General features: G+C 35.4%; 3 protein-coding genes across 5 annotated transcripts; 1 reads left to right on the top strand and 2 right to left on the bottom strand.

Annotated features, from left to right (window-relative positions):
* Positions 1-507: 507 nt before the first annotated feature.
* Positions 508-4,736, bottom strand: LOC135167607 (neuropeptide Y receptor type 2-like). Of its 2 annotated transcripts, XM_064130957.1 has the most exons (7): positions 4,601-4,736; positions 4,034-4,162; positions 3,488-3,715; positions 3,204-3,386; positions 2,869-3,066; positions 2,292-2,767; positions 508-639 (listed from the first exon to the last, which is right to left on the bottom strand). In XM_064130957.1, exons 2-7 carry the CDS (start codon positions 4,136-4,138, stop codon positions 636-638), a joined length of 1,194 nt encoding a protein of 397 aa, XP_063987027.1. In that variant the 5' UTR covers positions 4,139-4,162; positions 4,601-4,736; the 3' UTR covers positions 508-635. The 2 variants fall into 2 exon arrangements, with proteins under 2 accessions (XP_063987027.1, XP_063987028.1); XM_064130958.1 differs by lacking the exons at positions 508-639; positions 4,601-4,736 and having other exon boundaries at positions 2,288-2,767; positions 3,488-3,561; positions 3,671-3,715.
* On the top strand, positions 536-2,290 carry LOC135167603 (uncharacterized). The gene has a single exon (XM_064130950.1). The coding sequence runs from the start codon at positions 536-538 to the stop codon at positions 2,144-2,146; it is 1,611 nt and encodes a 536-aa protein (XP_063987020.1). The 3' UTR covers positions 2,147-2,290.
* A 403-nt stretch (positions 4,737-5,139) lies between the features above and the next one.
* On the bottom strand, positions 5,140-13,305 carry LOC135167596 (unextended protein). Of its 2 annotated transcripts, none has more exons than XM_064130929.1 (13): positions 12,771-13,305; positions 11,012-11,285; positions 10,593-10,748; positions 10,285-10,440; positions 9,954-10,142; positions 9,702-9,875; positions 9,155-9,326; positions 8,778-8,969; positions 8,543-8,689; positions 8,321-8,461; positions 7,992-8,264; positions 7,456-7,931; positions 5,140-7,173 (listed from the first exon to the last, which is right to left on the bottom strand). In XM_064130929.1, the coding sequence occupies exons 1-13, from the start codon at positions 13,238-13,240 to the stop codon at positions 7,015-7,017; spliced, it is 2,979 nt and encodes a 992-aa protein (XP_063986999.1). In that variant the 5' UTR covers positions 13,241-13,305; the 3' UTR covers positions 5,140-7,014. The 2 variants fall into 2 exon arrangements, with proteins under 2 accessions (XP_063986999.1, XP_063987000.1); XM_064130930.1 differs by having other exon boundaries at positions 7,456-7,916; positions 12,771-13,304.
* Positions 13,306-13,783: the final 478 nt, after the last annotated feature.

Raw genomic sequence — 13,783 nt, forward strand, 5'->3', positions numbered from 1 at the left:
TATGAAAATTAATTATCGTTGGGCTAACTACAGGCATGTAAATACAACGATAACCCTTCATCTGTTGCCTCTGTCAAAATTCTCGGGCAAAATGCGAATTGTTCATTAGAAAAACATTTTTCCTTCGTTGTTTACCTCGAAGTTATGTAATTACTGGTTTTAGAGGACTAATCAGGTCTTTTTGCGGACGTGATGATGTGCTGGTTCGTATTATCTACCTTATTGAGGTTATACCTTACTTAAAACACGTTCTTCATTCGGACTTTTATAATAATAATTCAGAGGATCTGGGAATGGATACTTTATTGTGACTACTACAAAAAAAACGTTTATTCAACTGTTTTTCAATTATTCTAATTGACTAAACTATTGATTCCTCCTTTCGAATCGATAATTCATCAATTACTCAAGTCAATGCATGATAATTTGCGAGCTTTTACATTAATCTCCGTGTATCCCTTGTCCTAAAACAGAAACCACCAAGCATCCTCACTTCCAAGAACGTATCTCTAGGATCTACACGGGGTGGTCACCAATGAGTAAAATCCTCGAGAGAGTAGTCGAGACAGAAATTGGCTCTGAATTTCCGACAGATCATCTAGAAATTCTCAATTTTTACGGTACCGAAGTCGCATTCATCTGGAACAAAGATAAACTTATCATATTCCCATATCATCCAAACTTCACACGTGATGGGGAGATGCAAATAATTGACTCACGCTCCTTGGTAATTGAAAAATTAATAGCTCCAAAGCCATTAAAAAGCATTTGCAGTTACTTAGGAAGAATATTCATTATCTGTGAGCCGACAGGGATCTATAAACTCTCGAAGAAGCTAAAGTTCGTGGTCCTCAGTAAAACTGGAATAGGACTGGGTTGCGAAGTGCACCAGGTCCTCACTCCAATCAAGGATTGCCTTTATTTAGCTGACAAAATAACTAAAAAATCCAAACCCCTCTTCCAGCTGTATGAGAATGTGAATTATCGGAATCAGAATGGCATCATTGTCTACGATTTAAGACAGATATTATTAAGTGGCGATAGTGATGATGATCATGGTGATAAATACTGTTTAATTACCAGTGGAAAGAAACTTTTCAAATTGCTTGATCAAAGAGTGATTATTATTTACACGGAGGCTAATTTTATTACTGATATTCTCCCTATTAAAAGAGATAAAAAGGACTATGGTGTGGGGCTCATTACTAAGGGCAATTATTTCGTTCTATTATTGTCAGAAAAAGATCCGCATTCGCTGATACCCTGGAAGAAGTTGTACTATGATGGAATAATCACAGCTGCCACCATATACGCTTGCCAGGCCTCTACTAACCAATTATGGTTTTTTTACACTAATGGGCAAAATATTTATCACAGAACAGCACAAACAGTCTGCTGTGGTCATGACAGCAATGATAATGTGGAGATTGTCTATACTTCCAACAAGAAAGTTATAAATTGTGTGACAACTCGTGGGACTAGACTTGTGATGCTTTCTAGTGGTCAATTGATAGAGTTTAACATTGTTAATATGGAGCCAATCACAGAGAAGAGGGAGTTTAATACGTTGAAAGAAGAAATGGTGAGGAATGCAAATATTATTGTTGATAAAATTTGTGAAAGAGCCAAACAGCTGGAACTGGTGAACAAAGAACTTACTTTGGCGCAGAGACGATTAGAGAGAACCAGTATCTATTCTCATAAGGAGAAGCCTCAGTATTCGCCAGCGATCAACATTTTCAAGGTAGGAGGGAGGACCTACCTGAAGCTTAAGCTTGAAGGACTGCCATTGGACAGCCAAGTATTTGTTAATGTTGCAATTGATGGTGAAAAAGAATTTGCTTCAAAGATAGTTCGCCATCGTGTGACAATTCTGGAGATTCCTCTGGAGGTTGAGGGAAAATTGAGGGAAGTGTACAAATTTGATGTGAGGATTGACCTAGTAGCGGCTCACCATGAAACCCAATTGTGGTGCATTTTCAATAATTATGGAAGTGCTGATGGCTCTTGTAGGATCGCTACAAACGGGAAACAATTTTTGAATGCTAAGCTCAATACTTTAAGGAGTTTGATTGACAAGAAGGGTATTGATTACGTCAAGTTGCGGTCCATTAAAACAAGTATTAGGAAGGAGTTGGGTAATTGATTGTTTTCCATTTTTTATACGTTTTTTACTACAGGTTGCATTGATGACAACCGTGAATTTATACATATACAGAAAGCTCTCGAGAATTCTATTGAATATTGTTTCCATCTTTCTACAAACAATAAAATAATTTTGTTATACTTACGAGGCTCTGCCACTGTCAATTGTCGGGGGATTCGAACAAATATATATTCTTGGTCTTCTATGCCACAATTTGGCGAAACACGCTTTGAAATTTTCGGAAAATGCCCCATACAGCAAGGGATTGACAACAGTGTTGAATTGCGCAATAATCAGGGCCCAGATAAAGTAATGGGATTTTAAAAAGAAATTAGTGTCTTCTGTTGGTCTATGGCCATCCACATAAATCAATAGCATTATGATTGTAATTGGTAACCACATAGTCAGGACTACGAGCACATTGAGAAGTAGAATTCTGACAACTTTTACATGTCTATGCAGTCGAATTTCTTCACTTTGCGAGAGACTTCCGGTACGTCCCTGACGAGCCGTAAATGATGAACTTCCGGAATATTTTCTTCCTGTCCAGGCTACTAGACCCAAACTTCCAATTACTGATAATTCCGAATCTCGTCGGTTGCCGGGGGGAGCGTCTACTGTCTGTGCACATACCATTTTCATATCGATTGTCATTCTTAAAAAATCTCATAATTTTTCTACGTTTTCTTGGCATTCATGTTTTTTTATTGACTATTATTCACCTGAGAAACACAGGGTACCGTCCATTTGCTTCTTGCGTCAATTATTCTCTGGAAAATTCTGTGATAATGGTAGACTAGGAGACACATTGGTAGAAAACAGGCTAATATTACAATAGAAATGATGAAACAGAGGGAAATGTTTATGACTTGATTCATCGGGAATATCAAAGTACATATAGCTTTTTTCTCCAATGATTCCTGGCAATAAAAATAACAAAAATTAAAGTTATATTGAAAATCATTCGTTCCAACTAAAGTTGAGAGATTCACGGAATTCCGTTAACCTTCCCGATTTTTTCTACTCTTGTATGTTGGAAATCTCAATTTTAACTCACTAAAGTTGTGAACCATAGTGCGATGGGCAGGAATAACGTGACTCCCGTTAGCCATGTTATAGCGCTAGCTATGTAAACCCGGGATTTTGATAATATACTTCTGTACGGCGAGACTGCCAAACATCTGTATCTGTCAATCGATATCAGTGTTAAGGTCCATAGTAATACAAATCCACAGACGAGCTGAAAATTTATAAAAAGATTTTGAAAAAGCCATCAATTGTTTTAGTAATTTATCATGAATTTACATGAAATGAAAAAAATTTCAATTTATGAATTTATACCTGCGAATAGGGAAGAAATTTACACATTGTTTCTCCTAAACTCCATGATTGGGTGAGTCTGGTGTATGCAACGGCTGGAATGCCAACGGAAAATAATAGATCGGCAACAGCTAAATTAACCAGACAACGATTTGTTGGTGTTTGCATTTTCTTATAGTGGAAAATGCACACTATTATACCCACGTTTGTGCCAATCGCTGTGATGAATATAAAGCATAGTACGGTAGCCTGTAATAGTTGCCAATGCTTAATCCTTCTCAGTTACTTATTTTTATAATTCATTTTGGAGAAATTTTGAAAATTAATTTTTCTATTGTTGCAAATTGTGTTGTCATTTTTTCGATTGATTTCTTATCCCGGCGAGAGTGCAATGAACATCGGGATCATGCACCAATGCAGAAAGTTGTCATTTTATCTGGAATTGTTGAATTTTTTATGTGTGGATCTACTGAGCTGACTTTTCCATTGACCAAAAAAAATGCTCTGCCGCACTAACTCCGTATTTTTACCAAGAGAATATCTTAACGTTTCATTCTACTAACTTACTTCAAATTTGCTGATGGCTTCGCGTTGTCCAAATTCACTGTAATAGGAAAAATAGTATCTGGGACCCCATTGCTGATCTCTTCCGAACAAATATGAAGTATTCATTTTTATCCTTCTTCATTTGATTTTCTAAAACAATGGTAGTACACATTTGTTTAGTTAAAGTTTTTAATAAAGTAATTCACAATGAATCGAAAATTAATGGGTAATGCCATCTTAAATTTTGGGGCTTGGCTACAAATAGAAATATGAAAGTTTCCCAAATACCGGATGTACCCCATGATCAGCAGATTATTGTTCGCTAAACTTCGCCTGTTTGATTTATCGATGCGTGGAAATAGTGAATGTTTATGGTTTTTTTATTTCATCAACAAATGGGAAAATTCGCGAGCGTCAATAAAAGCTCACAATGTTTCGAAGGCCTGACTTGAAAACTTGTTAATTATCACTGGGCATTTAATTATCAATTGTTTAGCTCAACAATTCGATTATCCCACCTTTCAATCAACAGATTAATCGAATATTATGCATAATTTCTTTGTAATAATTATTGTAAATATCACTTACGGTAGAAAATAACACTGCCTCACATTTGTACGTATCTATATGATTTTAAACAATCATTTGTCAATCACTCGCTCTGCAATAAGCATCGATACTGAGTCGTGCATGGTTCCAACTGACTAACGCATCACTCAGCATGATCCGTCAAGCACTTTGACGTCTGCATAGATGCAAGGGGCCGTGGGAGTTCCAATGTTTCTTGTCTTAAGAGTGATTTCTAGTTCCAATCAATTACTCATCCTCATTCTTCCGACATGTTTAACTGGAATCGCACATTCATTATTTTTACAAGAATCCAAAAATGTCCAAATACTCTGTGATTTCGTAATGAACAGGTGGGCAATATCAGCTCTATTATTTCTCTAGTTAGACTTCCGGTTCTGTAGATGGAGTCAATAGGAAAATTGTATGCGAGAGTAATTAATCCATAAAAGGGGGAACGTTGTGAGTTTAATAGAGTAATGTGAGGAACAAGGAAAGGAAACAATGCTTAAAAGGATTTATAGGGTTAAATAATTGATTGATAAATAACTAAAGAAAAGTGTTTTTGAGATATGCTTTAATAAAATCAAATCGATCTCTTTCCTGAATCTCAATAAGTACAATAGAATAATTATATTTTTATACTCAAATACCTCTCAATAATAAATGAAATGCAAATTTGACTTAGAGTTTGTTCATTACAATCAAAACTATTTACGTTTACAAGTGTCGTTCTTCTTTAATTATTCTTCTGTATGGAACACATAACTCAACATCACCATTCTTCATCAATATAAATTCATATATTTGCTTTTATCTTCTATTCATAGATAACTATTAAGTTTAACATGTTCACAAACCCCTAATATATTCTCAATAAATGATACGTATTTGTTTGATTGAACGTGTCAGGGAACATTGGTTCCTGTGGAATTTTCCTTATTTGAAATGAAACTTGAAAACTTGTAGCTACAACTGCAGTTAATCGAGAATACTACGCGTTTACAACAAAATTTATTAATTCCATCAAAGCACCAATACTCACCATGCAGACAGGCACCTTCTGACAATAAATTCCTCAAATTTTTTTTACAAGTCATGGATCATCTAGTGACTTTTGCGCGCAGTCATTAAAAGTGCTTTTTTTTTCATTAAACTCGAACAAACAGGACTAGTAGCTACTATCATTTCCAAGAATTCTTCATCACTGATAATTATCTTCTTATTGTCTGCGACATTACTAAATAAATAACTAAATTATCAATGAGAAATAATAATTTTCAACTCATGATACAATTGGATTCATGTGAAAATACGAATAATGGCGTTTGTATCCTATAAAATATGAATATTTGAGGGAAAATATTACATAAATATTTTCTATTCGTTTTTCTGAGGAACAATCAAAGTTTTTTTTTTTAACTCATGAAAAGGAAACAAATTCGTCTCTGATATTCTTCACTCAATTTTCATATACAATAAAAATTCATGCAATTGAATCATTAAAAAGGTCTAACAGCTTGTTCAATGCTAGTGGATTGTTTGCTCAATGAAATACTCACAATTTCCCTTTCTTTCTGGTATAAAAAATAATGTGCTACTTGGAGGCATCCAAATATGCCGGATACAACCGTCAAGCTAGGTTTAATTCGATGGCATTTGCTACCCAAGGTATCTCATAATTATCTCCCCCCCCCCTCCCCTGAAAACATAATTTGAGAAGTAAGCAGGCACTCGGAATCTATACGAAAGAGGTAAACATTTAACGAATAAACATGATTAAAGAGGACTAACGAACATTATATAAAAGATTATTAATATTAGGCAATCGCACTTAACATTTTTCATCATGAAATTTGACTCTAATCCCCTTGAGAATTCTTTAGACGTGCTTATTTTAAACTAAGTAATTAAATCTTTGATTGGCTGAGTATTTGTGTCACATGTATCATAAACATTATAAGGTGGTGAATTAATTTTCATTCAAAATACTTTTCATGGTAAATGATAAAAATTGGAATGGTATGTACAAGTGACAAAGAAACATCATCGTGTTGTCTCTGTAAACTAATCTGCGACGGGTTTTAAAATTTTTTTTTCTCCCGGGAAAACATAATTGACCTGACTCGAGTAATTGAGTGGAAAAGCAAATATATAAGGTTTTGGCATCAGTTTCCTGAGCAGAAGATTTAAAGTAAAAATTCAATTCGATTGGTAAAATGTAGCAAAGAAATTTAGCACTGTTTCAATTAGCATACAAATGAAACCGCGTATCTGCTATACTAATTAAGTATCTGATCCATTCTTAAGGCTACAGCAATAATTATAAAATGTCACGTTGTTTGATTGGTACAGTTTGAACTTGGGCTGCAGCAACTATTCGTTGTTAATTCATTAGCCGTATCGATGTTACTCGCACGGCCGTTTTGCAAGCGTTAAGAGTCAATGTGCTTTGAAAGAAGATTCTGGCGCTCTTCTTCATCAACTGATGATTTTTTCGTGGATAAACGCGCTGCTTCAGCCTGACGTGATGCTATTTCCGCGTCAAGGTTTAATTTTTGACCTTCGGGGGGATTCATTGGAATTTCTTCGATCTGAAACATTGATATCCTGATTTTAGAATTTTGTGGGGGTGTTATGATGTTTTATCATTTGGCATCGAGACAATTTTGCAAGCATGATTTGTTTTCGATGGATATCCAAGTACTTTATTATTATTATTTATTTATTTATTTATTATTACAGTATTCAATTGAAAAGTGTAAATTTAATTTCTTATTTCAATTGAACTTTGAGAGAAAAAGAGATTATAATTTGCAACATATAGTTGAAGGATTCCTTCCCAAAAGTAAATGAAGAATGAAAAAAAGTCAAACCTTGACAGGTGAATTCTTCAATTGTCCATTAGGCCCATTCCTCGGTACAAACTTTGAATTAGTCATTGGACTGGCACTAACTGGTAAAGGTGACGTTGGTGCAGTTGCACTGCGTACTGGTGACTGCTGTTGACGGGTATCATTGACTTTGTGATGATGTCGACGTTCGTTACTGGGCGTTGTTGGCATACTGTGATCATCCTCATCCAATGAATGAAGTAGCTTCTCAACTTCATCATCAAACTGATCCTGACTCGGTGATGGATCTTTCTGGCTTCTCTCCAATAACGTAGCTCTTTTAGCTGCCAAATACAGTGATCTCTTAACTTTAACGTAGAAAACTTCGGTTATTGCGCGCACTGTGTAGTCTGGTACGAATGTGTGACGCAATATGGCATCCAAATTTATTGATTGGATACTTCCCAGACTTTGAGGATTTGTTGTTGTTGGGGACTCGGTTACTGAAACATTCGAGGCTAATTGATTGATTCAAGCGATGACCATGATTGTAAAGAGTAGCTGTGAATATAACTCACCACCTGAAAAATTAGGACTCAGGGCTTGACAACCGAAATAAGTAAATGGGCCACTTTCAAAAATAAGATTTTCCTTTCCAACAGTCACCTCCACACGCCCCTCAAGAATCAGGACAAAGTAATCAACAGCTTTGCCCTGCTGATATATTATAGCCCCTGGATCATTGCGTGCCTTCTCACGAGACTTAACTTTGATGTGATAAATGATATCTTGCTTGAGTAATCGACGGAGAATTGTTTCCGATATCGTGTCGGGTTTGAATGAATCCACAGCTAGAAATATACCAAGTTAGATAATATTTCGATGCAAAAGAATGAGATTTACTCACTCGTTGATAAATATTGAAACGTTGCCAATGTCAATTGTGGAGAAATGTGAATTCTTTGGTTTTCCTTTTTCTCAGCGAATACCGTAAAGTCCGGCATCATCGGACGATTGTTCAATCTCTTTCGTTTACTCCGATTATCAGCTGTTTAACATGGAGATAATAATCGGTTATTCTATCATTGGTATGTGGGTCGGAATGACATGCAGATTATTATTGGCTTACTGAATACGTCTGTCTCGTCCATTATTTCAGCTTGGATCAACTCTTCTATTACATCCTCTAGGGTTACCAGGCCAGTTACTTCGTAAAATGGATCACCTTCACCTTCGTTATTGACTCTCTGTACGAATGCCATATGGCCTTTGTGGCCTAAACAATTAGAGATGCAAAAAGTTTATCTTCAAACTTTTGAAATGATTTCTTGCCATTAATTTTTCTCTTTCGATATGATTTTTACCTTCTTTGAACTGCTTAAACATTACATCAAGCGTGACATCTTCAAAGACAAAGTTACATGGATTCTGATAGTATTGGCACAATGTTTTCAATGGAGTATTGTCATCAGGATCGACAAACGCTAAATCCTTAATGTAGAGCATCGTCACGATGTTGTTCCTCTCTCCTTCGTAAACAGGAATTCTTGAGAATCCTGAAACCGTCAAATAAGGTTAGTAGCACCTTCAAAAGACCTTGAGTGATCGATAAGTTCTCGAGTGGGTGGCGTATTGTTCTGTGATAAGGACTTGCATGGGGATGATAAGTATTACTCTCTTCGATGGCTTATCACTAAATTGGGACAATGGTTTTTAGTAGCCCTCGTTCTTTGGGATTTACCTGATTTCATTATTTCAGAGACGGTTTCGAAATCTAGAATTGCGTTATAATCCAGCATATAAACATCCTCAATTTTAGTCATCACGTCGGAAACTGTCTTCTTGCGGAGTTCTAGAGCGCCAGCTATTATATTCACCTCGTCTTTCTCAAGATCGTTGTACCCAGTCGTCACCTGATGGCATTTATTTGTTTCATTTTTCATTCTCAACTTTTATATTTTTATTATAAAAATGGTTTGCTGTGCAATTTCTAGATACTTCGAAAAAAGTGTTGACATTTTTTTCTCACATATGTGTTAAGGCATCTAATTTTACTTTCAATTTTGTACAATTAAATTGTCGATGTTCTTCTGCTAAATTTTTTGGTATCGCATGACTCTATGACGTCATCCTAATCAGTATTTAGTAATCTAATCCAAGGTATCATTTTGCGGAAGTCTCCACGTGGTAAAATAGTAGTGTTTCAATTCAATTGGGTAATTGAGAACATCCCCCTTGATTTCCCTAAGTTTTTGTGTTTTAAATTACATCATTGTCGTCACATTTACCTTAACCAGCTCCTTGAGACGCTCACGGTTATAAACGTTTCCAATTTCTTCACCAAGCATGAAATCCAGGAACTTACTTATGGGATAACTCAGGGGAAACGTTATAACCATCATTAGTTTTGTTATGTAAATTGTTTTGGCACCCACGCAGAGTCCGTGTCTACTGCAAAATGCCTGCAAGGTTAATCGTTAATTCGTGTGATATAATGTATCGCTTATCACTTGATTTCTATTTTTTTTTTCAACACTCACTTGAGGGGAGATTTCACCGAAAATTACGATCGCCAAGGTCGAGCATACGATAGCAACTTCTCCAGATGTTAGATCATCCAATAAGATTGTGAATATTGAATTTACTAGAACATTTGAGAAGAGGATAGAGCACAGCAAATAGTTTCCATGATTTCTAACTGGTTGAATTGTTCGTGCATATTTACGTTCCTGGAAATGATCAATAAAAAATAATGGAAATATTTTTTTCTCCGTTAAGAGAATTTTATTCTATGATTGCGAAAGAGATTCAATTTATCGCAATTGTTTCATTAATTGAAAAGATATTGAAGATTATTTTAATTTGACGAACCTTTTCAGTTCCAGTATTACATAAAATTTTTAATTCAGTCCTGTCCATGGCCATTAGTCCCAAATTCAGTCCCGAGAATAGTGCTGAGAATGCTAGACATGTGAGAATAATAGTGATTTGAAGCCAGAGGGCTAGCATTTTTTCATATGTACGAATCTGAAAGAAAAAATGTAATTAAAGAGTTATTAGTGATGATAATTTTCACCAGATTTATCAGCCTCAATCCGGATAGTCTTAAGCATCGAGATAACACTGAATTGAGTTCCATTTCTGAAACAAAATAATAAATAACAAAATCCTCAACTCACTGCTTTATGACTCTCCATTCCCTGATGCTTGTAGTATACCCGTTTCTCCGTTTGTCCTCCATTGGGGTTTTTCACTTGCTTCACACAAATATAGAAGGGTGAACCCATGGGCAGTATTACGTCGACAGTCGCTGTAAATTCATCCGCATTTTGAACCTAAAATTTTTATTTTATAAAAATAAATCATAAATTATTGAGGTTGTAAATAAATGTTACAAAATCAAATAATTTTATGTTATCCCTTCACAACTGTAATCAATCATCATTAATTAGATTCTTCATCCACTCCCCATCTACTTAACGATTTTTTTTTTTTTTCGAAACAGCTCGTTCTTGACCTCATTAAAAATTGATGAAATATTAATTGAATAAATTATAAATACAAAGTTAGCTAATGCAATAGTAAAATAGAATAATACTTGAAATTCATCCGATTTTATCCGAGTGCAGGACTTGTCTTCCTGGGGCTTCTCATCTGTAAACACGATTTTCGTATTATTCTTGAGACCACTACCAAATAGTCGTAGAGTTGCTTCTCCCCCGGCCAAAATTTCGGGCATTCCATCCTGGGCAATGAAAGGCTCTTTGACAGCATGCTCCACTCGCAGACCATTGATATTGACATCATTGTTAAACGATAGCGAAGCTACCTGAGGGCTTGGAACGTCTCGTTGTAAACGACTACTGCCTTTTCTACAAACAAACCCAAATAAATGATCCATTTTAATCTGCATTGATCATTGAAACAAAAATTACAATGATGGGCATCCAAGCGATACAGCAAGCTTTCGCATTCGGAGCACCAGATATTAATGACTCATTTCTAGATTAAAATGGAAACAAACATATGATTGAAAATACCACTAAAATCACAAACAGATTGAATTATAGAATCGAGGATTCACGACTAATGATTTATTCCACTCATTCCAATCATAAATTCAGAAATACAAAATCTTTGATGGAATTTTCCTCAATTGTTCATATAAAATGTCACTCTCTCAAATGAATATTTAAATTAGCCATTGACACAATAGTTTTTCATATGTTTGAAACATAAAAATGACGTAGGATACAGAAAAAAAAAATCATTAAATTCTATTAAGACATGGTTAATTCACAATTGATAGTTTTCTTCGCACATTGGATTCTAATTGAGAATTTTGTTCTCTAATGAACTTGAAGAGTGATTCACCGTTATTTTAAAAATCCCGCACTCATACACTTACTCAAATAGAAAATGAAATGGAATCTCCATCCCAATTATTCATCATTTAATTCCAAATTTATAATATTTGATTAATCCATACTATTTTGCTTCTGCAATTGAAGTAATAGAATAGCCAGTGTAAAATTTTCGTTCGATCAGAATGGGAAAAATTAAATAGTCGGTAAATACCTATATTATTTGGATAGGTCAATCCAGTGATCAAATAGGTCATTGGATTTGTCTTCAGCTATTTGTATTAAATTACATGAAGCTAATAGGAAAAAACTCGGAATAACTTTTATAAAAATATTTATTTAACAGCTCAATATAATAAATCGCGTATACATCAATTTATACAGTTTATCCTTTCAATACGTTTCAGTCGACAGATCAGCGTAGCAAAATTTAATATAAATCTTAAACCTACGGTTACATTAATCCGTAAGTAGTGAAACATCGTCAGATGTAGGCCAATATCTATTTTTATGTATTCAAAGATGTTAGACCATGCGGGATTTACACTCAGTTTATACGCGAAAATATATTTTTCTTTCAATGAATGAATTCAGAGACATGGTAAAATTTCTAATCAATGTTTATCATCCGAGTCATAAAATGAAGGAAGGAACCGTGAAATCGGAGTTGCAAGTAATCTTCTTAAATGAACGGTTCCATTCGAATTTCACAACTCTCATGTTCAGCATTTAAAAAATAACGGAAATGGAATGAAAATTTTTGAGTTTCATTCGACTAAGATCCAGCTAGTGACGATTGAAAACAGTCGGTTTTATTCTCTCCCGTGAATAATAGAAAAATAAAGAAAAGAGAAAATGAGCAATTACTGGACGACTTCGTCACCTGGGAACAAGGAAAATGACTCACACGATTGTGCAATAATGCATTATAATTAAGTAAAATGACTGGTGAAAATGGAATTGAAAAATAGAATTTATAAATAAAGAACTTACATTTTGTTGAGGGAAAATTCGCTGCCAAGATTAGTCCATGACGTCGTATAGGACTCGTCGACACTTCCAACACAGAAATAGACACTTGTAACCTCAAACTTTTCAATGGATGATAATTTGTATGTTGCAATTTCATGCCCTTCCGGTGAAATTGTTAAGTCCACTCGGGTCAAAGGATTGCTGTCATTGTTGCAGGTATTTTCGGTATTCGACCAATGAAAGTTATTGAGATTCCCGAGGTGTTGACCAGTAACTAGTACTAGTCTGTTATCACTTGCTACTGATGATGTGGTGGTAGTGTCACTGGAGTTTGTTAATTTATCACTTTTAATTTCAGTTATCGAAGTGATTTTAGGTAGAAAATCCAGATTTTTTAGAGAAATGGATATGCCCGTGGTGATGTGGAAATATGTGAAAATAATAAGAATTAGGATAGCCGGTTTGAGCGTTCGGCCAACATGTTGCGCCATCGTGCGACGAATGTCGCTCAGTGTGCGCAGTCCGCCCGGCGACGCGAGTGAGTGAGCGACTGGTGAATGTTGGGGGATTTTGAGTGTTTGTGTTATCTTGTTCGGGGAGGAAAACGTGTGCGGATTGTTGTCGATAATCGTGGGGTTGTGTTGGTGACCGAGCTGGGGGGAATGCGCAGGCCTTCATCTGGGCCAATCCAACTTGACGGGGTTACTTTTTGTTTTGAATAAGAGGGAGCCTTCGTACTGGCGTCCTGGCGTCATGGCTATCGGCTTTTGGAGGGAAAATTTTCGAGGGGTTCGGTGCATTTCTCATTGTAGAACAAAATTAATTGATAATTCATAGCTAATGGCCTCATTATAGCTATCTTCTTCATTTATCCTTTTGAGGTTCATTACATTCTCGAAAAAAGATGGAAAACATTGAGGCTATTTCATCAAAACAATTCTCTTCATTTGGCTTTCTTATGGGTATGTTTTATCATATTTGATTTAATTTAATGTTGTATTTGGATAATATCATGAGTTTGCTGGTGGTTTTGA

Source organism: Diachasmimorpha longicaudata, chromosome 11 (genome assembly GCF_034640455.1).
Source record: "Diachasmimorpha longicaudata isolate KC_UGA_2023 chromosome 11, iyDiaLong2, whole genome shotgun sequence".
Lineage (NCBI taxonomy): Eukaryota > Metazoa > Arthropoda > Insecta > Hymenoptera > Braconidae > Diachasmimorpha > Diachasmimorpha longicaudata.